The sequence below is a fragment of the Sparus aurata genome, chromosome 15 (genome assembly GCF_900880675.1).
Source record: "Sparus aurata chromosome 15, fSpaAur1.1, whole genome shotgun sequence".
Lineage (NCBI taxonomy): Eukaryota > Metazoa > Chordata > Actinopteri > Spariformes > Sparidae > Sparus > Sparus aurata.
The window spans coordinates 22924766-22946154 of record NC_044201.1 but is presented as its reverse complement, the minus strand read 5'-3'; the positions used below and the strand labels follow the sequence as shown (position 1 = coordinate 22946154).

Genomic DNA, 21389 nt, shown 5'->3' with positions numbered 1-21389 from the left:
ACAGTCTCGAGATAGAGGTAGATCTATTATGGAAAAATAGCTTTGCTTTCCTAAAGATAAAACAGTTTACAAACGGTAGGCGGCTGTTGGTGGTCGTCAAGATAAGATTATCAGATCGCTTCCCACTCACAGGTGTAATAACCCAAGATCAAACATATAACATGGATACGGTAGTTGTGCCGCATGTTAACCTCAACTGGTTTTTTTCCCTCGTGCTCATGCAGATAGTGATCAGAACCAGGCATTTTTCCGGGAGAGCAGCGAGCATACTTGGCTGGCGCTCAGCTATAAGCAGGATTTTGTGAGTAGAAATCGGTGGGGGTGAGCTTCTCATCCGCGGCTCCCCCTCAGCTGACTGCAGTGGGGCGTGTCTGCTGTGGGGTGAGAGGTAGGAGGACAGAGGGTGTCCCTAATACCAAGGGAAAAGCCCCTAATCCTCTGTTAAAGTGTCCCCATTGACTGTTGGGGGGGCCCCCCACTTGTCCCCCATTGCCCCAAAATAGCGTCTGGTGTTATTGTTGTTCCTCTTTGCTCTCGTTGGACTCGTAAAACTCCCCCAATTTATTAGACACACGTAGATTTACTACGGCGTGCTTCCCCGTGGTCGATTTCATGCAAACCAGGTAGAGCAAGCCCAGCCTAGACAACTCATAACACACACACACACACAAACACACACACACACACACACACACACACACACACACACACGCTGGTTTGTTAGGGGGAGAAAAAAAAAAGGCTGATAAGCAGGATGACAATAAAGAGCAGCGTGCTGGCAGAGACCGAGGGAGGCAGGGAGAGTGATCCAGAGAGTATGAGTGGGAGGGAAAGAGGGAGAGTGGGTGGGATAACAAGAGAGAAGGGGAGGAGGGGGTTGACATATCCCAGTCGGGTCATTTTAGCTAAAGTATTTGTTTCAGCTGCTATTTTCAGTTTGGCCCCTCTTCCTGCTTGCCTCCCCAACCTTGGATATCAAGATCACATTGTCACCCCCCCACACCACCACCACCACCACCACCACCTCCGACACACCCCCCTCCCCCCCACTCAGAGTAAATGAAGGTGAGGAAGAAAAAGAAGGGGGCAGAGAGGGGAGAGGGAGAAGCCTCAGCTATTATGGTAAGTCAGGGTGCTCTTTCCTGCACCCTCCCCGATCGAAGGTGCTTTCTGGGGCAGGGGCCAGCTTCTGCGAGCCGGCAGGGATTTACCCTTGTTGACACATTTAAAAAAAAAAATACAGGGATCGAGAGGGGACAGGGAGGGCGCGAGGCAGCAGAGGGGATTTATCGTGTGTCCTTTCTGCAGCGTGAAAGACCGGGAGATGCACAGCGCTTTGTTTACTCATCACTGGAGAGTCAGATACCCCCTCTATTCTTCTCCCCCCCCCTTACTCTCTTCTTCTCTTCTTACCTCCCATCGTCTCTCCATGCGATGTGCAGGGCATCGACCAGACAGCGGAAGGAACTGCTGTATCCGCTCCCTCCACTGCTTGGATTTGTTGGTGTGCTTTGATTTTTTTTTTTTTTTTTTTCCTTCTCTCTGTCACCTGAGCCGATGGCACCTTGCCCTTTTCCTCCGAGTGGGATGGATGCTTGTGAGGTTAAGATAAGGACAGAGCTAACTGACTGACTTAGTGAGTAGAGGGACTGGTTGGCTGTTTGGCTCGCTGGCCACTCTGAGCTCAGGTTTCACTGCTCTTCACTCAGAGGAAGGAAAGAAAAAGGGGAAGTAAGTGAACATGGCTGTGGAAGAGGGAGCTGTCTTCCTCACACAAGTGAGTAGTGCTAACATTTGGATTTATTCGCTCATTCCTATTTGTATTTTTTGTATTTTATTTTGAAATGTAGAGTGGTTGTGATTTGATATTTCCTTAGAGATAATGTCAGAGGGGTTACTGAGTGGCTCAGAGGTTGATGTTGTGATTCCGGTGGTGCAGCAGACCACCATAACAACCTGTCACTGTGTGGAAAAACTGACCTGCTGCCATCCGATGTTAAGTGCGTGTTGGTGCAGGAGTTTTCCAGCACACATCAGAAAGTTAAATGCACTTGCATGTCCATGTTGTCTATATACAGTAGAAGTGTGTGTAAATTATTCAGCGAGCTGGATGCTTTTTCTTTTAAAGGAATAGTTTGGGAATTTTATGTAGCAAGAACTGACCGCTTTCCCCTGTTTTCAGTTGTTATGCTAAGCTTATGTAGCGTACAGACATGTGAATGGTATCAGTCAACACGGTAAATAGCTGTTATCTCCTAAAATGTTGAAGAGTTCCATTAAGACGGAAGAAAAGCATGTAGTTTATAGCGTTTTAAGGAATTGTTCAAGCAGCTTTAATCAATATTCTAATATTCCATTTAAAAAACAACCTGCTGTACAAAGAAACTCACTGATGATCATAATGAAACATTTAGCAGCCAAAGAGTCAGATATTTTCAGTCAGAGTCTGTAGAGACAAGAAAGGAGACTGGTATTACATTCATACAGAAAACATGATACCAAATGAATTATAATGTTTCTCTCTAACTGCTGGTTGAGTGAATAACAGGTTTGCCATATTAGCTTACAAAAATCGATGTAGTGTTTAGAGTTTGTTTCTAATGCTGTGAGAAACATGTATTCAGTTGAATAATTCCAGTCACAAAACACTCCATTAATTATTCATTAATGTGTTCACCCGTGTCCATTTGTTTGTCTTATTTCTTTTGTTGGTTGGTTAGTTTGTCAACAGGGTTACATAAAAACCACTGAACAGTTTTCCATGAAACTTGGATGGAGGATGGGTCTCCACCCAGAATAGAACCTCAAACGTTTCAGTGTGGATCCGGGAAAAGAGACAGATACAAGATCTTTTTCCTCACTTACTTTAACTTTGTGAGATAGGGGGTTTTCGACTTGATGTCTCAGGCGTATCTTGGTGGCTGGTGTCTCAGAGTTATTGATAGTCAGTGCTGGTCTTAGGTCTGGTGAGATTAAATCATGGTTTGGTTTGTATTTTTATGGGTGGTTTAAAATGTAGACTGATACAGGACTACATAGTTTGATATTGGATGTGGCTTCGCTCAGTTAAAGGGGCGGCCTTTGCTGAGCGCTACATAAGTGCATTGATTCAATCATTTACTCATTCATTCCGTTCCTCAATATCACTTCTCCAAGAGGCCATTAGGAGGCACGAGACACTGAACCTCTCGTCTCTTCTCTACAGAGCTCTCTCTTGAAACATGTGGTGCTTTCCCTCAGCAGCACTTCTACAATAGAGGGATATTACAGAATGATGCTGATTATTAAGATTTAAGCGTCTGATATTTACAGTCACGAGAGCTGTGAAGCAGATGTTGCTCCACTGCAAATAGAACATCTTGTAAAATCTTGATCTGAGGCTCTGAAACGTGCAGACTCCTGTCATAGATTACCATTCATGCATTGCCAATATCACGATGAGCATACACACCTTTTAGAGCCTTATTAATGATTTTCTGGCGTGTCGACATTGAAATAGGGGCATTGATTTACTATATTTATCCCTGAGAGAAAGACAGAAATTGGACTGGACTAAGCAGGGTGGGGGTTTGGGGAAGTTTGAGACAAATAGACGGGGTGGCTGGTGGGGTGAGGTTCTTTGGCACTTGTGGGTGTTGTGGCGGCAGCTGGATGCCCCTGGCTTTGTGCTGGTGGAACTCTGTGTGTTTTGTGCTGTCAGGAGGGAAGGGGATAAAGTAAAACAATACAGACACTGCCGGCCTGGCTCTCCTCTTCTAAGCTCGCTTGGTTCACCCGGAGCCGAGAGCTATGACATCAACATGTGTGTCTGCGTTACATTTTTTTTTTTTTCTACAGGCATGTTTTTGCCTGCGCGTATTTTAAGAGTAGTGTGTGGACATTTATGCATTCATACATCTCTACATCTACATGGAGGCAGTGCAAAATGCTACACGAGTGTCTGTTTGGTTACATGCTCGGCGCAGTGTGCCAAACTGACATCATCGCCGTCTGGTCGCCCCGGGGATATCAGTCTTTATGCATCTAAATATCCTCTATCCATCTAGACTATCGCAGTGTTGATGTCATGGAGAGAAGACGTGCCAAGTACAGATTCAGCAGAAATGAAAACAAATGATCTGGAGCTCCAAAAAAACTCGAATGAATCTCCACTCAGACTGCCGAGCCTCTGTTTGAGATTGTGACAGACGCTGCGTCCCAATTTCACACTGAGGATAAATCTGTCTTTAGGTACAGTATACTGTGGTATGAAAATGTATCTCATCATACCTTGTACATATGTTTGTTCACGGTATTGAATTCTATTGTCTCAGTGATAATCGGAAAACATATGTATTTCAACTTTATATCAAGTTTCATGTTTTTTCAGAACATGATATTTTAAAGCGGTCGATCTGAGACGGTTATCCTGACGTACAAATCTCATACCGTTCCAACCCTGCTATCCATTCACAACATGCTTAAAATAAGCATGTAGTTTAGAATTGTGAAACATCGGAAAGATCTGACCCAAGCCCAAAAACAAAATACCAGAAATTCCTTATTAGTGGTTCTCATGGCCTCTCCATGCACCGTCTCCCTTTTTATCTCCTCCCTCCTCCCACCATTGCAAAACAGTATTAGAGGAAACAACTGTACTCTTACACAGGTGGAACAGGCTCCTCTACCAATGGTCTCAGGCTGGACTAAGGGCTGGATCTTTCAGGCATGCGGACAAGTGGACCGTAGCATTGTTGATGCCAGAAAAATAATCAATAGCCCAATTCAAAATAAAGAGGACTTTTCTTTTTCACAGTTTCTCTTGGAGGAACGTAAGAGCAGTCAATGAAAACGTTTACTTGGGCGCATGTCCAACCAAGAGAGTCGCAAGCCTGGCACCCTGGGATACTTTAAATGTTCAAATATTGATGTTTGTTAGGGAGAGTGAGCTTTAATGGGTTGTTCATTTGCAAAGAGTTTCAATCGAAAAGTCAGGCTCTTAACAATGATAAAAAAAAACATTTAACTGCCCTTTAACTGTATTTATACTCAGCCTGCCATGTTGTGTAGTATTTCAGTTCTTTCTCTCCCTTTTAAAGACCAGCTATGACCAGGGGACATTTTTAATTAGAACTGAGATGGTTAATTGTCATTTTTATAGCGACTTACCCGGAAATTAGCTGCACTTTTTCTTAACTCTGTGAGTCTGTAATTGGGAATGAAGTAATTCTCAGCTTTTCCGGTTATCACTCGTGTGTCAGATTTCTCTTTCTCTCTGTTTGCCTCTCTCGCTCTCTCTCTCCTCTCCTCTCCTCTCCTCTTCTCTCCCTTCAATCTAACATTAGATTAATGCTTTCCTTCAGGCTTTACCTCGTCTTTAATGGCCCCATTTTCTTTGAACCTCTGATCTGCAGAGGCTTAATGATATTTCTCTTACTAATCTCTCGCCCCGTCCTGTGTAATGCTTCATTCACAAAGTCTTCAGGATCTCCTCACGCTGGACATGGATGGGATGTGGATGGGAAGGTTGGACATGTTGGTGACTGGTTTTCACTGAGGGCATTAGGGGATAAACTGACGAGAGAGTGATGAATGGTGACTTAAGGATGAAAACGACTTAATCTGTTGGCACTTAAGCTCGGGCAGATGCGCAAGGAGACGCAGTGAGCGCTCTGTGATATTTTAAAAGATTACTGCAAAATGATTTTTGAAAAAAACATGCAAACTTTTAAAAACGCTTTCATGGAGACTTTCGTGCTTTTAGTGATGTACTGTATCTATTTCCAGAGCGAGAGCATGAATGAGCGTGTAAATATTTCACTGCTGTTTTATGTACTTCCACATCTGCCTGTACAAACCAACCAGTGTTCTCCTGCTAGATATCTGTATTTAGTAATTGAAAGAACAAGAGGACTACAGTTTTGCACGTGATTTCATATTTGATCGGAGTTTTAGATCAGTCAAGCATTTTGGCGAAACTCAACAAAGCCTGAGAGTCGCGGCTCACACAGTCATGCTGCACACAGCATGGCAGGCACAAAGAACACATGTCGGTTATGTAAGAAACAACTGTTGACATGCGTACCAGCAGGCAGACGTGCACACAGACGCAACACACACTCACGCCGCACAGACATTATGTGGAGTGACTGACTTGAATCATTGATGACGAAGGATGCACCGATGGCGATATTACGAGTTAATTATTGAGATCCAGCCTCGAGGTTGAAGTTGAAGTGTTGCAGAAAAGTTTTATTTTTTTCATTCTGGAGCGTATTTATCTTCTCAGTGCCCAAATGTTCTCCAGTTCAGTATTCTGTTCGTACTGCTGTTGAACGCAGCCTTGACAAATATCAGTATTCGATACCTTGACATTGAAACATCGAGAGCAGGAAATTTTGAGATAAACATAACAAGTCTGTACCAGGGAAGCCAGATTTTCTTGGCTCGTAGCAGAGTACAAAAGAATGAGCGCAGTGAAAATATAAACATCCTCCTTTTTGAATTATTCATTTTGTTCTCTCGAGATTAGGCATTTCAAAATAATGTGAGTGTGTCAGCTCACTGGCAGAGAGAAAGTGAGAACGTGTAGCTGGTGACTGGAGCATCGATACAACAGACAATGAGTATTAAAAAGCATTTCAAATCTTCAGTATTATATTTTTATAACACTAGCTAACACACATTGACGCTCCCTGGGACTGAACATAGGACTCTGTGAGAGCACATAGACTCCTGTATGTAGAATTAGGGAACACAGGCAACGTAGCAATGACTCCATTGACTGATATTGACTACAGTGATCCACTACAGAGAAGAATAAAAAGAATACTGAAGAAATGAATGAAAATATGTAGTGATAGGTAAATATGAAAATAAAAAATGTGCATAGACAAAAGATATCCAGCATCTCTCTTAGAGTTCAAACAAATCATATACAAGTACATTGAAAATCAACGACAGGGAAAATAATATATGACTGGATTTGTTTAAGTAGAGCTTTATTATAAGAAGCATTTTTAAAAACAAATAGAAACAGGAACAGAAAGACACATTTTGCAACTATCCTGGCAAACTGTATTGGTAAAAACACCAGAGGAAGAAGATGGAGAGGAAAGGCAAGACAGAGAAGAAGAAGAAGAAGAAAAACTAAGAGAGGTGTAAGAAAGTTTCTTTCGGTTTCTCATCACAAAGACACTGTTTTCATTCCAGCTGTAAATAGTCACTGTAAATCATGCTAACGTCGTACGACTCGTCGCCATAAGGAAGATGTATCATAGCAGAAGAGCAGGGAGTTGACTTCAGTGTCAGAGTTGAGGTGTGACACTGCGATGACAGAGAGCTGCTGGCTGGGTTTACTCTGGACCGAGGCCAAAGTGTCTCTTACAGGTCGTCGTGAAGGACACTGAGTCTTGGTGTCCATGACTGAACGAGTAGAAGCGTGGTGTATTAGCCCTTGTTCCTTAAATCAGCTATTGTGATTTACTCCTGTGTTTTTACGTTGTGACTGCTTTTGGCTGGTGTCGTTAGTTTGCTGTTTATCGCTGTGGAAATGAAAAATGTTTCCCTCTGGTTGACATCTTATTAGAATTTAGCACCAAAGCAAAGATGTTCTGACACTGAGAAGGTTTACATAAAGAATATCAACAATTCCTTTGCAGCTGCCCAGTCCTAATGAATAATCTTTTTTGATGCCTTTTTCAACTTTCCACACTTTTATAATGTCACTTCTGCATGTGCATCTCTTCATGTTAACGGTTGTCTGTTTGTTGTAATTGCTCTTGACCCACTGCTCATATCTGTGCTGGTTCAGGCTCCGTGCCAGTGACCCAGTCTGTTGTACGCTGACTTTTTCTCAAGGCCACAAGAACAGAAGTATCATTAGTGGTTCAGTGCTATCAAGCAGTTCTCAGGGGGCTCTCTGGGGTTATGGAAAAAAGGGAAGATGTTTCTTGTCTGATTGGTTACAGAGAGCTGTGAGCTGGTAATCAGGAAATGACTCAGTTTCTAGTCAACACTTCTTCATCTGCCATTATTTTTGTTTGTGTACACACGAGCGCACGCAGACACAAATATTTTCCTCTCGCAGTTTTGTATCAGTGGAACAATCTGATGCTGTATGCCTTGTTCGCACACATTTTGGCTTTGGGTCACATCCCTCTGTGTTCGTCAGAGTTATTTCTGGAAACTCACAACGGGGGGGGGGTGAGAGCACAATGTTGGATAACCGCTCGTACCATTTGGCCCCGCTGAGTTTATCCTAAGTGTCTCTGGACGCTGGGGCTAAATTTAGCAGGTCTGGGCTTTTGATAATTCAGGGGAATTTGGTTTTTGAGCCTCTATTACGACGCGGCATATCACAGCTCCTCTCTCTCGCTCCGGCTCTCAGCGGCTCCGCTGCTGAGTTTTACAAAATGCTCGTTGCCAGGCTGCTGCGCAGAAAAAGGGGGACGCAAAATGTGCAGAGTTTGCTATGTGTCATTTTATGTCAAACCCGATGTCCCTGGGAGCTAACATGAGCACAGAGAAGAAACACAACCTCCCTCTCCTCCGTCTCCTGCTCTTTTTCTTTGTCCACTCTCATCCTTCTTTCGAACTCTCCCCCCTCCTTCCCTCCCTCCCTCCCTCCCTCCATCCCTCCCTTTCTCCTCCTCTCCCACGCGCGCGCAAACACATGCACATCACATTTGTTATAGGGGCAAAAACATGCTTGCCTCATCATTTTATTTTGGTGTGCAAAGCCCTATTTCTGTAGTGAAATAAAGGACAGCCAAGCAGAAAAGAGAATGCTCTGCTTCTTGTAGCAGCGACATATAGACTCACAACTGCTTTTTTCTGGTGGATTCAGAGGAGATCTGTATGGAAGGGGAGGAGGACTCTCTCTGTAGCAGCTGTTAGGACCACCCGGTCATTGAACTTCCTACCTTTGGGGAATCGTTTGGATTTAACAAAGCTGGAATAACAGTCCGGCGGGATCTGATGGATGACGGAGGATGGCGATGATTGTCGGGATGTTGTTCTGTGGCTCTGCTGGCTTTCTCACGGATTTACTTATCGAGATCTTTGCATTTTAGCGGTGTCCTGATTTGGACTTTACTAGAACATGGACCTACTGTGTGTGCGGATGCTAGCTTTGTTTTTTCCCCTGTCGAGATGTTTCTTGTCTGAGAAACTATGACAGAGTTCTACCTGGTACAGTAACATTCTGCCATTTGTATGTGCTTCTGTTCTCCTGTATTCCCAAGTAGACGCAGGTACACATGTGTTCTGGCTCGACATGCCTCCTCACCTACTCTCTCTTTCTCTCTCTCTCTCTCTCCAGTCTGACAGTAATGCCAGCTACCTGCGAGCCGCCCGGGCAGGGAACCTCGAAAAGGTTCTCGACTACCTCAAGTCTGGGGTTGAGATCAACATCTGCAATCAGGTACGATTTCTGAGATGTTTTTTTCCCTGCGTCCGTCCTCGGGGTTAAAGTAAAGTATCAAGTTGTTTTTTTTATTCTGCACACATAAACATGCTTAACACCATACTGCTGCCTCAGCTGAACTTCAAATTGAGGGCTCAAGGGCTCACGTCTGCCTGAACAAGCTGGATCATCCCCCAGATGGAATGTTTTTTATGATCTGAACACATCCATTAGGCACAATTAAACATTTATTTCGCAGTATATCCTCGAGCATGATGTACACCAACTCCGCTAAATATGTGTCTTTCTCAGAATGGTCTGAACGCTCTCCATCTAGCCTCCAAAGAGGGGCACGTAGAGGTTGTTGCTGAGCTGCTGAAGCTCGAAGCTGCTGTGGATGCGGCCACAAAGGTAAGGCCCACCCCATCTCCTGCCACTCAGCTGATGTTATGGAGGACTATATTTGGATCCGGCACAAAGCATGGCTGACACTGCGATAGAAAAAAAGCGTGCAAGTACAGTGTGCCTACTGTAAGCGTGCAGCCTTCGTTAGGGTTTAATATTCAATCAATATTTAATGATCCCTGTGGGGGCTGCTGCTGGTTAAAAGTTAGAGAATTAAGCAAGACAAAATGAAATAATGAGGCAGAAGGAGTTCAGTATAATAACAGTGGAATGTCTGAATTGGGAAAATGTGTAATTAAGAATGAAGTAGGTTTTATTTTATGTACTGTACTGTGATATTAAACAGTATGATACATCAGGGGGAGGACCTCCTCCTTTGAAGAGTCTTATCTCTGATGCTAACAGGAGTTGAGAGCCATTGAAAACATTTTCCAGATTTGAGCCCAGAAGGCTTTCGCTCCCATTTAGTCGTCTCGTCTCAGCCTCCTCCGCCACAGGCCACACGGCTAGTGCTGACATAAACACAGGACACAATGAAATATTCCAGATCAAGGAGAAAAACTCCCCAATTAAAGCCTCTCTCTATTGTGACCCCGAGGATGCTGGGGGATTAGTTTGAGGTCTTGGGAATCCACTGCCTGCCCCCCTAATGCCTATAAATCTCGATTTTATGCAGCCAATGGAGACAATCAGGGAGGCTGTGCTATCGAACACACTTAGATTCAGTAACTCCAGTGTTTCATTTGGACTGTGTGGGTGTTTAGCGCTGGAGTTAATTGTGTACCCGCCCCCTAATGCCGTGCTGCTCTTGTTGAGGGAGAATTAAATAAGAGGCCTTGTCCTCGGTTCATTAGGCCCTTAGCAGGTCTGTGACAAGCACCACCCGTATGAAGCTTTCAGCGTTGAGACAGTGAGCGAGATGTGGATTTAACTCTGTTGTCATTTCTTTGGCTTTAGTTACTGGATTCAGTTTATTTACACATATTTTTTTAGGCGGTAATGGTGTTTATGCAACCTTATCTGTTGAAAATAACATTTAATTAACTAATGATTTGAGGGAAATGTCATTGCTGCCCCGATTATGTGCAGAGGCAATGTTTTTAACTGTTTTCTGTGGTTTTGTAACACATGCAAGTAGTGAAGTTGTTTTAAGTGTTGATCTGTGGAACTTTGTGTCCGGTTGTGTTGTCTCGTGCTTCAAGTGACCTTCTACTTTTTCAATATTTAACCAATATCTCCCTCTTTGCCTTCCCTTAAAGGGGAACTCCACTGATTTAATGCATCAAATTTAGTGTACGTGCAGTGAGAGCACGACTGCTTGTGTGACAGAAAAAGTTGTGGCTCCAGAGGGAGGTGCACAAAATCTGATGAATTGCGTCAGTGTTGTCATTTTAGGAGTAATGAGAGGAAGTGAGTCTCTGAGACATCTGTAGCTTGCTCCTCGTCTTCAGCTGCAACCAGCGTTAAAACACCTGAATCTCTGACAGAACTGTGGCTGTTATGTTTTGACTATTATGTTTTTTCAAGTTTGTCAAAGAGGTTATGTTTAGTTATTTGGTGGGTTTTGTCAACAAGATTACACAGAAACTACTGAACAGATTTCCCCCTAAACTTGGATGGAAGATAGGTCTTTAATTTCCCAGGATAAAATGAAGGGATCATTATCTAAGGTATCTATGAGTGAGCATAATTTTAAAATCTTGCGACTTTCTCATGTTCTCATATCGGATATTGGACCAGATTGATTGAATGAAAGGGGACTGTTGGGCCTTGGTGATGGTCTACTGAGTGCCATTCTAGTTTAGATATATAATGTCAGTGGAGTAAGTGTTAGGCGGATATTAAATTCCAAGAGCAGATATTGTTTGGGGAAAAACTTAAGATTACCGTGCAAACTTGTTGTCAGTGAGCGGCGCTTACAAATATAGATAAAAATCAATGTCTTGTCATGGTGGGTGTTCAGTGGTGCAAAAGACTGCTTCTCTGTGATATTCTCGCCCTTATTTTGTTCAAAAATCCCATTAAAGTCACCCTCGACAAAAGCTCAACCATGTAAGCACATTGGTACCTCGTATATTGCACCGTATATTACATATACATTTCTATGAATATATTTGTTATAAAAGGCTGACATAAGCACCATTTACCAAAGAAAATACAGTAAAGTTTCTCTGTGAACAAGTGTGTCTGCAAAGTAGGTTATAAGTCCATCCTGTGATTCAGATCATAGAGTAACCTTTAGGCTCAGTAAAGCACACATGCTCATGTCTCCACGTCTCAGCAGGCATGCCGATCTGATTTCCGTTCTACAGTATACTGTACATGTGACGGATGATCACTATTGTGCAACAGCGCTGGTGGCAAATAACAGAGGCCAGATATCACGCGGCCAGCAGACATGCTCGGGGTCGACTCTGCCTTCACAAGGACCCGTACGGCCTCATGAAAAGCCTCCTGTAGTTTTATTTATGGCCGAGGCTCAGCAGGAGATCATTTGTGTGTGGGACGTGCGGCATCGGAAGTGACACATTGTTGGCAGAGCAGGCAGGGGGATGCCAGAGCTGGAACACCAGCGGTACAAAGGGTGGTTGGCGCGAGGGGGTTATTCATGGATATTGACATGGATATATACAGACTATAGTGACAAACACACAAGCAATACAGTGGGACAGGTGCGACAGAGCTTAACACACATTCCTGTGGTTGTTCCATGTAATCTAGAAAGGAAACACTGCTCTGCACATAGCCTCACTGGCTGGCCAAACGGAAGTCGTCAAAGAGCTGGTCAATAATGGAGCCAATGTCAACGCACAATCTCAGGTGGGATATGCTCAGCACACACACACACACACACACACACACACACACACACACACTCATACACAGGGATATGTGCACAACATCAGAACAACAATGAGGCCCTGCTGGTCCTACAGCTAATTGAGGAAATGACACTGCTGTGATGCGCACGTTTGTTTGAAGGATTTGGTATCATGGAGTCACTGACATTGAGGGAATCACTCAGTGGAAAGATCCTCGCTGACAGAATCTGGCATTGTGCCAACTAGGCCTCAGCCTCTCCGGGATACTGCTGTCCTCGCACTTTACAGTTAACTCTGTCTGATCAAGGTGAGAGGGAAGATTTCCATCTCTCTGGTCACATCAAACCCCTCAAACGTAACAGCAACTCAGAGGTCTGAAAGACTTTACCTCAACATTTTGTCAGTGAGATCTTTTTGTGTATTGATCACTCTCAAGGTTGTCATTTCCGCTCATATCATTTGATGATCAAAGTGGCATCATTTAAGCAGTGGTGGAAAGTAACTACGTATATTTTTTGCTACTATATACGTCCATTCCACAGGATAAGAGGGAAAAAATGAATATTGTAATTTCTACTGCATGACATTCATTCACTATTAATTTAAAGATCTTACACAATAGATACTATACTAAACTTTTAAAATACAACTCATTGTTGGAGATTAAAGTAGTGGTCTCAAATCTTTTTGGCGTTTGACGTCTTTCATAAAGCAACATGTAATCATATTGTTCATCAAGTTGTTAAGTTCTCCACCCAGCGACAGGCATCAAGAATAACTATAAGATTGTATAAAAATAGCAAAGCTTCACGCTGATGGTCTCGTTTGCTTATGTAGGTCATACAGATTCATCAGTGTTAGATTGAGACTGTTTGATAACCAGTCAAAAGTTCCTTATAGTACATTTAACTACAGGATCGGAACACATTTGACATTCCATGCAGTGTATAATAAGAGGTGATTAAAGGGAAAAGCAGCAAAGCTGAACTTGTTTTGACATGTTTGTAATCGGGTGTTTGTTGTGTGCAGAATGGCTTCACTCCTCTGTACATGGCTGCCCAGGAGAATCACCTCGAGGTGGTACGGTTCCTTCTGGAGAACAGCGCCAGTCAGAGTATGGCCACTGAGGTACTGTACATATCTCTGTGTTTGTGTTATCTCATGTGTCTGTGCCGGTCCTGTGTCCGCCCCTCACACCTTTACAGTTTGTCTCCATGTTATTGCATCCGTTGTACTAACCACCTTCATCTCCTCCACTCCTCTGCCTCCTTCCTCCTTTTATCATCCCGACCCTACTCGCTCCACATCCCCGTCTGTTTCCCTTCTCTCCTCTTTTCTGTCTCACATTCGGCCTTCGTCTGCCCCATCTCATTTCTCCGCCCTCCTCCCCCCGCCCGCCTGCCCCCTTTCTCCTCGTCCCCTCCTCCCTCGCCGTCCCCGTCTCTTCATGAGGGACTAGGCAGAGCTTCATTGATTGGTAGTGTATGGTGGCGGGGGCAGAGTGACCTTGAGTGGGTCACGGATGAGGTCCGCTCCGCTCGCTGCCTCTCTCTCCACGGCTGCTGCCTCTGTTACTGCCCTGATTTACGTTACTCAGCCTGTGGAACCCATACTCACACATACTTACCAGTCACCACACGTAGACAGACACATCAGCACGTGCACGTACGGAGATGGATAGCTGATTGGGCTAATGGAACACCCCGGCGGTTGTACAGTCAGCTGGTTTACATCTATGGGCAGGACGTGCATACACATGGAATATTTTGGCACGTGTGCACATGCGCGAAAAAACAGATCCTTCACTCGTGTTAACATGATACATAAACGCACGTACGCGCACTCAAACTTACAGTATGAAGAGACGCGCGGATGTGGCAGGGAGCTTTCAGCTAAATTATGCATCACAAGGGCTATGTGTGTAGGAGAGAGATTAGACGTGAGCCTTTTCCAACCCATCCTCTCATTATGTAACTCACATTAGTGTCCTATATGGTGAGGAGGCCTGGAAATGTACAGTAATCTCGACAGCTATTTGACACACGGGCTATTAGTTTATGACTTACAATGCTAAAAGCTCAAAGTGGGTCTGACTGTCTAGAAGGTTAATGTCCAAAGTTTTCTATTTCAAGAATCCATGATGATTCTTTGGTGACATTTTCTTGACATTTATGCATAATCAAATGGACATTTATCTATTTCTCAGACTTAAGTACCATTCGTGCACTATAGAAAGGATTTGTCTTTTAAACCAAAAGGGAGAGGCTGAACTCAGAGGCTCAGTGGATCATTAATAACACTTGAATTATACTTCTGTAGGACTCAAGGGTCTTGTACGCCTTCCACAATTCCTGCAGCAAAATAATAATTCAGCAAAGTGTAACACATGAGCACCATCTCTCAATAACCCGCTCATATTCACACCCACCTTCCCGTGTCATCACCAGTAATGCATCACAGCCCGACACAGCTTCACTGACCTCTCTCCACTTTTAATTCGCAGGACGGCTTCACGCCTTTGGCGGTGGCCCTCCAGCAGGGCCATGACCAGGTGGTCTCCCTGCTGCTGGAGAACGATACAAAGGGCAAGGTACGTCTGCCTGCCCTGCACATCGCTGCCCGCAAGGACGACACCAAGGCCGCGGCCCTGCTCCTGCAGAACGACCACAATGCGGACGTTGAGTCCAAGGTGAGAGGCGCCGCCGATGCAGCCGGTTTCTGGTGATGGATCTTCAGTTGGTTGCTTTGTGTTTTGCTTTGTATTTTTCCATCTCTTCAATTCTTTGATTGTTTAATTGTTTCTTTGACTATTGATGCCTTTCCTTTTCTTTGTCAGTCTTTGTGTTTCTCGCTGGCTTTTTTCTCTCCTTCTCTCTTTGTTGAATTTACTTTTGACGCTCTTTTCGGCAGAAAGGGGAAAGGAGGAGAAGTACATTATTTATTTTTGTGCACGCTTCTATGTAGTACCTCTATCTAAAAGTCTTAGATAACAACACTGTCTTTATTATGTTGTACTGAGATCCTTTCCCCCTCTCTCTGCTCCTCCACTTCATGTCAGTGGAAGCTTTCTTCTGTTTTTTGCTCACTAACTGCCCATTCTCTCCTCTCTTGGCTGACTCTGTAGATGATGGTGAATAGAACAACAGAGGTACACCTCTACTCTGTACATTACGTAGTCTCTCCATCGCAGCCCATAAAAACTCAGAAAAAAAAAATACAACAACAAACACCTCAGTGCCCCTGACTTGATGCAGTAGTGTTTCTGCAGCCCTTCCCTTTTCCCATTTTAACTCAAGCTCATCTTCCTCTCCATTGCTTCATTCATGTAGTGTATATCTCTAGTCATAGAGACAGAGTAATAGCGCATGTTTCACTTATACTGATTTAGTGAAATCCTGAGGCTGGTAGGCTCGGGTATCAAGGTTCTCCTTGATTCTAATGGTTTCATGGTGTTCAAAGCTCAAGCTCCGGCTGGCATTCTTTGGCAAATTCTTTATGGTAGCAGACAAAATGTTGTCCCACTGTTGTCCTGACACGGTCCTCCCATGAAACTGATTAACATGATAACCCGTATCAGCATGAAAATTGGTTATCATTCATCAAAACGCAGCGGTTTGTCCATAAACCTGCATGGCAACCAAACCCCCATCTAGCTGTAAAGGAACTCAGCCCTCCAGCGGCAGTTCATTTAGTTAAGTTAATCAATGGTTTCAATACTTCTAATCCTCAACTCTTGCACCTAAAGCATTCTGCATGGGACCAAAGCAACAAACTACCTCAACACTGCTTCTATGGTAACAACAAAGGCCCCTTCGTCACACCAAAGCCAGGCGGCCACCTTCTGCGGGTGCCTGTGTCAGTTGGCCTCGTCTCTGGCTTTGGCAGGCTGACCAGTTATCTGGTGTGATTCATCCAAAAATGGCTTTGTTGATCTGATGCTGCAATCCGTTGCAACTGTCGGGGGTCGACAGTTCTGAGACGATATTGCCGACTGTGCATCTGCTCGGGAGTACATGGACGCTCGTGGCAAACTGGTGTTTGTATGGCGAGTCTCTGAACTTCACAAGCTTCAGGGACTAATATCAACACTACAGCAGCTGATTTAACAGATTAGCACAATTCAACAGCCTGAGCACACATCCTGTGTGAGCAGAGCGTCTCATAAAAATTGATGAAAAGTCAATTTTGCTTGTCCGCTGTGTGCGCCGCCATAAGACTGTTACATCAGGTGTGTTTATGTTGGCACACTCAGGCTACATGGATCTAGCCTACACCTGGAATTCCGACTTTCACTGCACTTTTCCGTGTCGGAGCACAATGGATTGCAGCATTAGGCTCGTGCATCGTGGGAAATACATTTGCACGGTACTCTAAAGGAAGATGGTGGAAAGTTATTGCCGATCTTATAAACAGAACACGAGATACACCGACTGTATTTCCACAGATTCACCATAAAAAGACAGATTTTTAGATTTTTGGTTACTTTTCTAGTATTATTTCAAGTGTAAACAGTTTTCTGTTTCTTGGTTGGGATTTTGGGCTGCATCCGAATGTCCGGACTCCCTCACTCTTACAGACTCCTGGACTTTGCGTGTGCTCACAGGAAGTCTGCAGTTGCTTAGGGGCTGTCCAAAACTACAATGTAGTGGACACAATCCTGTTCAAATAAAACCCTGACGTGGACTTTCTGCAGACTTCCAGAGAGAGTCCGCTTGAGACTTCACCGATTGAATTCACATGACATTGTAGACCTTGTTTTGAATGTGTAAAACAATTACTTTATCAAAAGGTTGCTTGAATCATTTTGGCCAGAAACAACTTTCTGCCACATCCTGACACAGAAATATGTAGAAGTATAGACTGCAGATGTAGATATAGATGCTTTTATTGTCGTCTTTATCAGCAGCTTACATTGCTTTGCAGTCTCACGCCCTCGCAGACTTGCCATGATGACAGTGAACACATCCCAGTCCGTAAGTCCAGAGGGGTGGACATTTGGATTCAGCCTTTAAGACACCAGATATCAGCAGAGTGGATACACATGTCTGGGACACCTGCTCTCCTCTGTGTTATTAGTTATTTGAAACTGGGATTCAGACAATTAGATTAGTTTAACATGAGATTCATCCACTTATTGAACAAATTGTTTCCAGTGTCCCTCTGTTGCTTTGACAGCTGTTGCTCAGTAAGCCAGGGGTTTTGCCAGGAAATTACTTTCACTCAAGATGTTAACAAATGGACATTAGGCTCATTTGCCGGACAATTTCTGCACTCTAAAAGAGTCCGCACATTGTAAATGAAATTATACAGATTACAAGTAATCATCTCTACTTAACATCTGTCAAACTGGAGCTGTATATTGACACTTAACGCCTGTGTAGTTAAGCTTTAATTTGCCCTGTCTGATAGCACATAGAAGCCTATATGGTATACTGACTCTAAACCCTTCAGTTGTCAGCATACCGTTGGCCCCATGTTTGATGCTTCAATACAAGGACTTTCTCCACCCCTGTGAGGAAAGTCAGGTGTTAGTGTAACAGTGTCTGGTAGAGTCTGTGCCTGTCTGATGGACTGTGACTGTTCGTTGACTGTAGCCCCCCTGTGTAGACTGATGGAGAGCTCACTGTCTGCTCTGAATTGTACATGGGGCTCATTTCACAGTTTGTAACGTAATGTGTGTGCTTGTCTGTTTGTGTGTGTGTTGTACGCCTTTCTCCGACCCTCAGAGTGGTTTCACCCCCCTCCACATCGCGGCTCACTATGGCAACATTAACGTGGCCACGCTCCTGCTGAACAGAGGGGCTGCCGTCGACTTCATGGCTCGGGTGAGTTTATTCTGCCCTCTGCTGGTTGGGAGGGGTATTACCAACAATCAAGGTAGTGGAAAGAAAGAGAGAGAAGGTTTAAATAGTGTATATGTTGAAGCAATGGTGCTGCACAGCTGTGAAGCAGCAGCGTTAGTTAAGCTTTTGTGAATTATTGAGCGATACCCAGGGGCCATATTCATAAAAGATATTTAGCCATCATTATTGTTGATTTTCCACTTTGATATGTCAACATATCCTCTATGAAAAAGACCTGTTCTGTTCATTGTACTTCATTAATGGCTCACTGCAAAGAAAAAACATTTGTGAATGTTAACCTATTATACAGTTTGGATATATTATTCACCCCTCGGGATAAGAGCATCATTGCAACAAATGCAAAATGTGGAACGTGTGCAAAACAATCATTATGAGTAGATTTGGCCAGGTGAAGGCACACACTCCTGCTGCTGCAAGAGAGAGAGAGAGAGAGAGACACCCACACACCAACTCTGTTCCAGTTCCCTATACACTGTAAATGTGACTAGTCAGTTGCAGCACATTTCTTAGACATAAGTAACTATATACGTTTCTTACCTTTAATGGTTTTTATAGAGCACCTTAATAATTTATATTCCGGCGCTCCTCATTGTATTCAAATCCTTGATCAAAATTCATACTCTACCTGTTTCAACTGATCGTATTTGTATCCTGTATTTCGTTTAAGTGCGGCTTTGGCAGACCTGTTTTAATTGTTTTCTTTTCTTTACTCGACATCGTTATAAATGATTTTGCACCACGCAGTGTGTTCATTCTTCATGTTACAGACTGAAAACAACTAGCCAGTGGCATCATTATCATGTATTTTAAGCAGGCCTTGGGAAACAAATTCCCTGCCGTCCTTTAAATTAAGTATACAGCAGTAGACGTGCTACATTAGCTGATCAGCCTCTCTGTGTTCCTAATAGGTGCATCACTTTACAAGGCTTTGATGTAATAAGCAGAGTAGGATTACTATTTATTTACTGTGACATAATAGACATTAGGCCAGAGGCTGTAATGGCCTGTAATTACATCTTCAGTGTGTGTTTGTGCTGCTTTTTGACACTAATTGCAGGTTATATCCAAAGAGTCATACTAAACACTGGAGCCACTATTTTGCATCTGTTTGTTTGATAATGAAATACCCTCAATAAAGAGAGTTTATGTTAGTGCTGGCCAACTAGAAATAAAAAAAACATTAAAATCTATCAAACTAACATGTTTTATAACTAATGAATTAAATCCATGTTGACGTAAATAATAAAACCACTACATCTAATGTGACAGCTGAATCTTAACAATGGTTTTTCCTTCTTTTTTTGTTTAGAATGACATCACACCGCTTCATGTGGCATCAAAAAGGGGCAACAGCAACATGGTCAAGTTGTTGCTGGACAGAGGGTCCAAGATTGATGCAAAGACCAAGGTGAGACACAATTCTGATCGGAAAACATGAAGACATTCATAAATAAAGCATGTGAAGATGAATTATGTGGTGTTTCTGGAGGCAGATAAGTCTAATTTTTCACTCTGCTCGCACTTGGTTTTGTAAAAATGAAACAGTCAGTTTATCAAGCTGTCTTTTCTGATTTCCACAAACCTGCAGAGGTGTCCTGATCAGTAAAATGTAATGTTTTGGTGGCAAAAACTCTATAAAAGTCCTTAAGTCCGTGGTGTTTGCTGCTGCCTCATCTGTATTTGACTGTGTTAAGTTTATTTGTCACTGTCATCTCAGTTTTGTTAAAGCTAAAATAATTGTCTTTGCTTATTTAATCATTTACTAATTGTGGGACCAAATTCTTATTCCTCTGTAAAAATGGAATCTACATTCTTTACTCATTTTGCTTCAAGTATGCAACAATACTACAAACCACAAGACACCATTTACATGAATTTGCCATAAACCAGGAGGTTTTAAACAGTTTTTCTTTTTTATTTACGCATTTGTTGTTTGTCTTTTTTATCCAGGATGGGCTGACACCTCTTCACTGTGGGGCGAGGAGCGGGCACGAGCAGGTGGTAGAAATACTACTAGACCGAGGAGCTCCTTTCCTGTCCAAGACCAAGGTAGCTACTGGGACGATCAATTCAGGAGTCGCTGCTTAGCTCAGAATAGGAAAGGTCACAAACACCTAAAATAATAAAAATAAATTAGAATAGATCACATGTCACTTGAAACAGGGCACATGATGCTAACACCATTGTAATAGAGCTGTACAAACTAGCTTTCCTAACCACACAGACCCATTTAAATCAGATAGCAGGCCTGCTGTTGTTGCTGTAGTGTTGTCGCATTGTCTCTATAACGTGTGTGCGACCTCTCCAGAAGAGCCTGTCTCCGCTGCGTAGCCCTACAGTTTGACCGCGCAGGACGACCAGTGTAACAAAATAGACATTGTTGTAATGACCTCGTTATAACAATGTTCCGTAACCTTCTCAGCAACTTCCTTCACAGTCTTTCTGTGCAGCGCATCAGCCACGCCCTAACTTCCTGTGTCTGTCTGTCCATTTGTCTACGTGTCCGTCTGCGTGTGTGTTTGTCTCTCTCTCTTTGTCTCGCCTCTCTTTCTCTCTCTCCCCCCTTTCTCTGTCTCTCTTTCTTTCCCTAACTCCCTCCCCAACCCCACACTATAGAACGGTCTGTCGCCGCTGCACATGGCCACTCAGGGGGACCACCTGAACTGCGTCCAGCTCCTGCTCCAGCACGACGTGCCGGTGGACGATGTCACCAACGACTACCTGACGGCGCTGCACGTCGCTGCCCACTGTGGTCACTACAAGGTGGCCAAGCTCATTGTGGACAAGAAAGCCAACCCGAACGCCAAGGCCCTGGTAGGGATGAAGGGGTGGAATATGACAGGGACATGGGCATACTGTAAACTTGCAATGTTAAAGAAAGTGAAAACAAAAGTCATGGATCTCTCTCTGTTT

At 43.6% G+C, this 21389-nt stretch overlaps 1 protein-coding gene across 40 annotated transcripts in view; it reads left to right on the top strand.

The window, feature by feature from the left end:
- Positions 1–21389, top strand: part of LOC115596334 (ankyrin-3-like) — a 141179-nt gene that overhangs the window by 60611 nt on the left and 59179 nt on the right. For 31 of the 40 annotated variants that reach the window (XR_003986882.1, XM_030441285.1, XM_030441320.1 and 28 more), the window contains exons 2-11: positions 9302–9403; positions 9698–9796; positions 12512–12610; positions 13642–13740; positions 15116–15301; positions 15737–15760; positions 18339–18437; positions 19786–19884; positions 20427–20525; positions 21093–21290. Coding sequence is in view for 39 of the 40 variants with exons in the window: in XM_030441285.1 (XP_030297145.1) it covers positions 9302–9403; positions 9698–9796; positions 12512–12610; positions 13642–13740; positions 15116–15301; positions 15737–15760; positions 18339–18437; positions 19786–19884; positions 20427–20525; positions 21093–21290 (1104 nt within the window). In the remaining variant the exon portion in view is untranslated. Of the gene's footprint in view, positions 1–1562; positions 1778–9301; positions 9404–9697; positions 9797–12511; positions 12611–13641; positions 13741–15115; positions 15302–15736; positions 15761–18338; positions 18438–19785; positions 19885–20426; positions 20526–21092; positions 21291–21389 lie in introns of those variants that run through there. The other 9 variants (XM_030441321.1, XM_030441305.1, XM_030441299.1 and 6 more) reach the window with 3 other exon arrangements.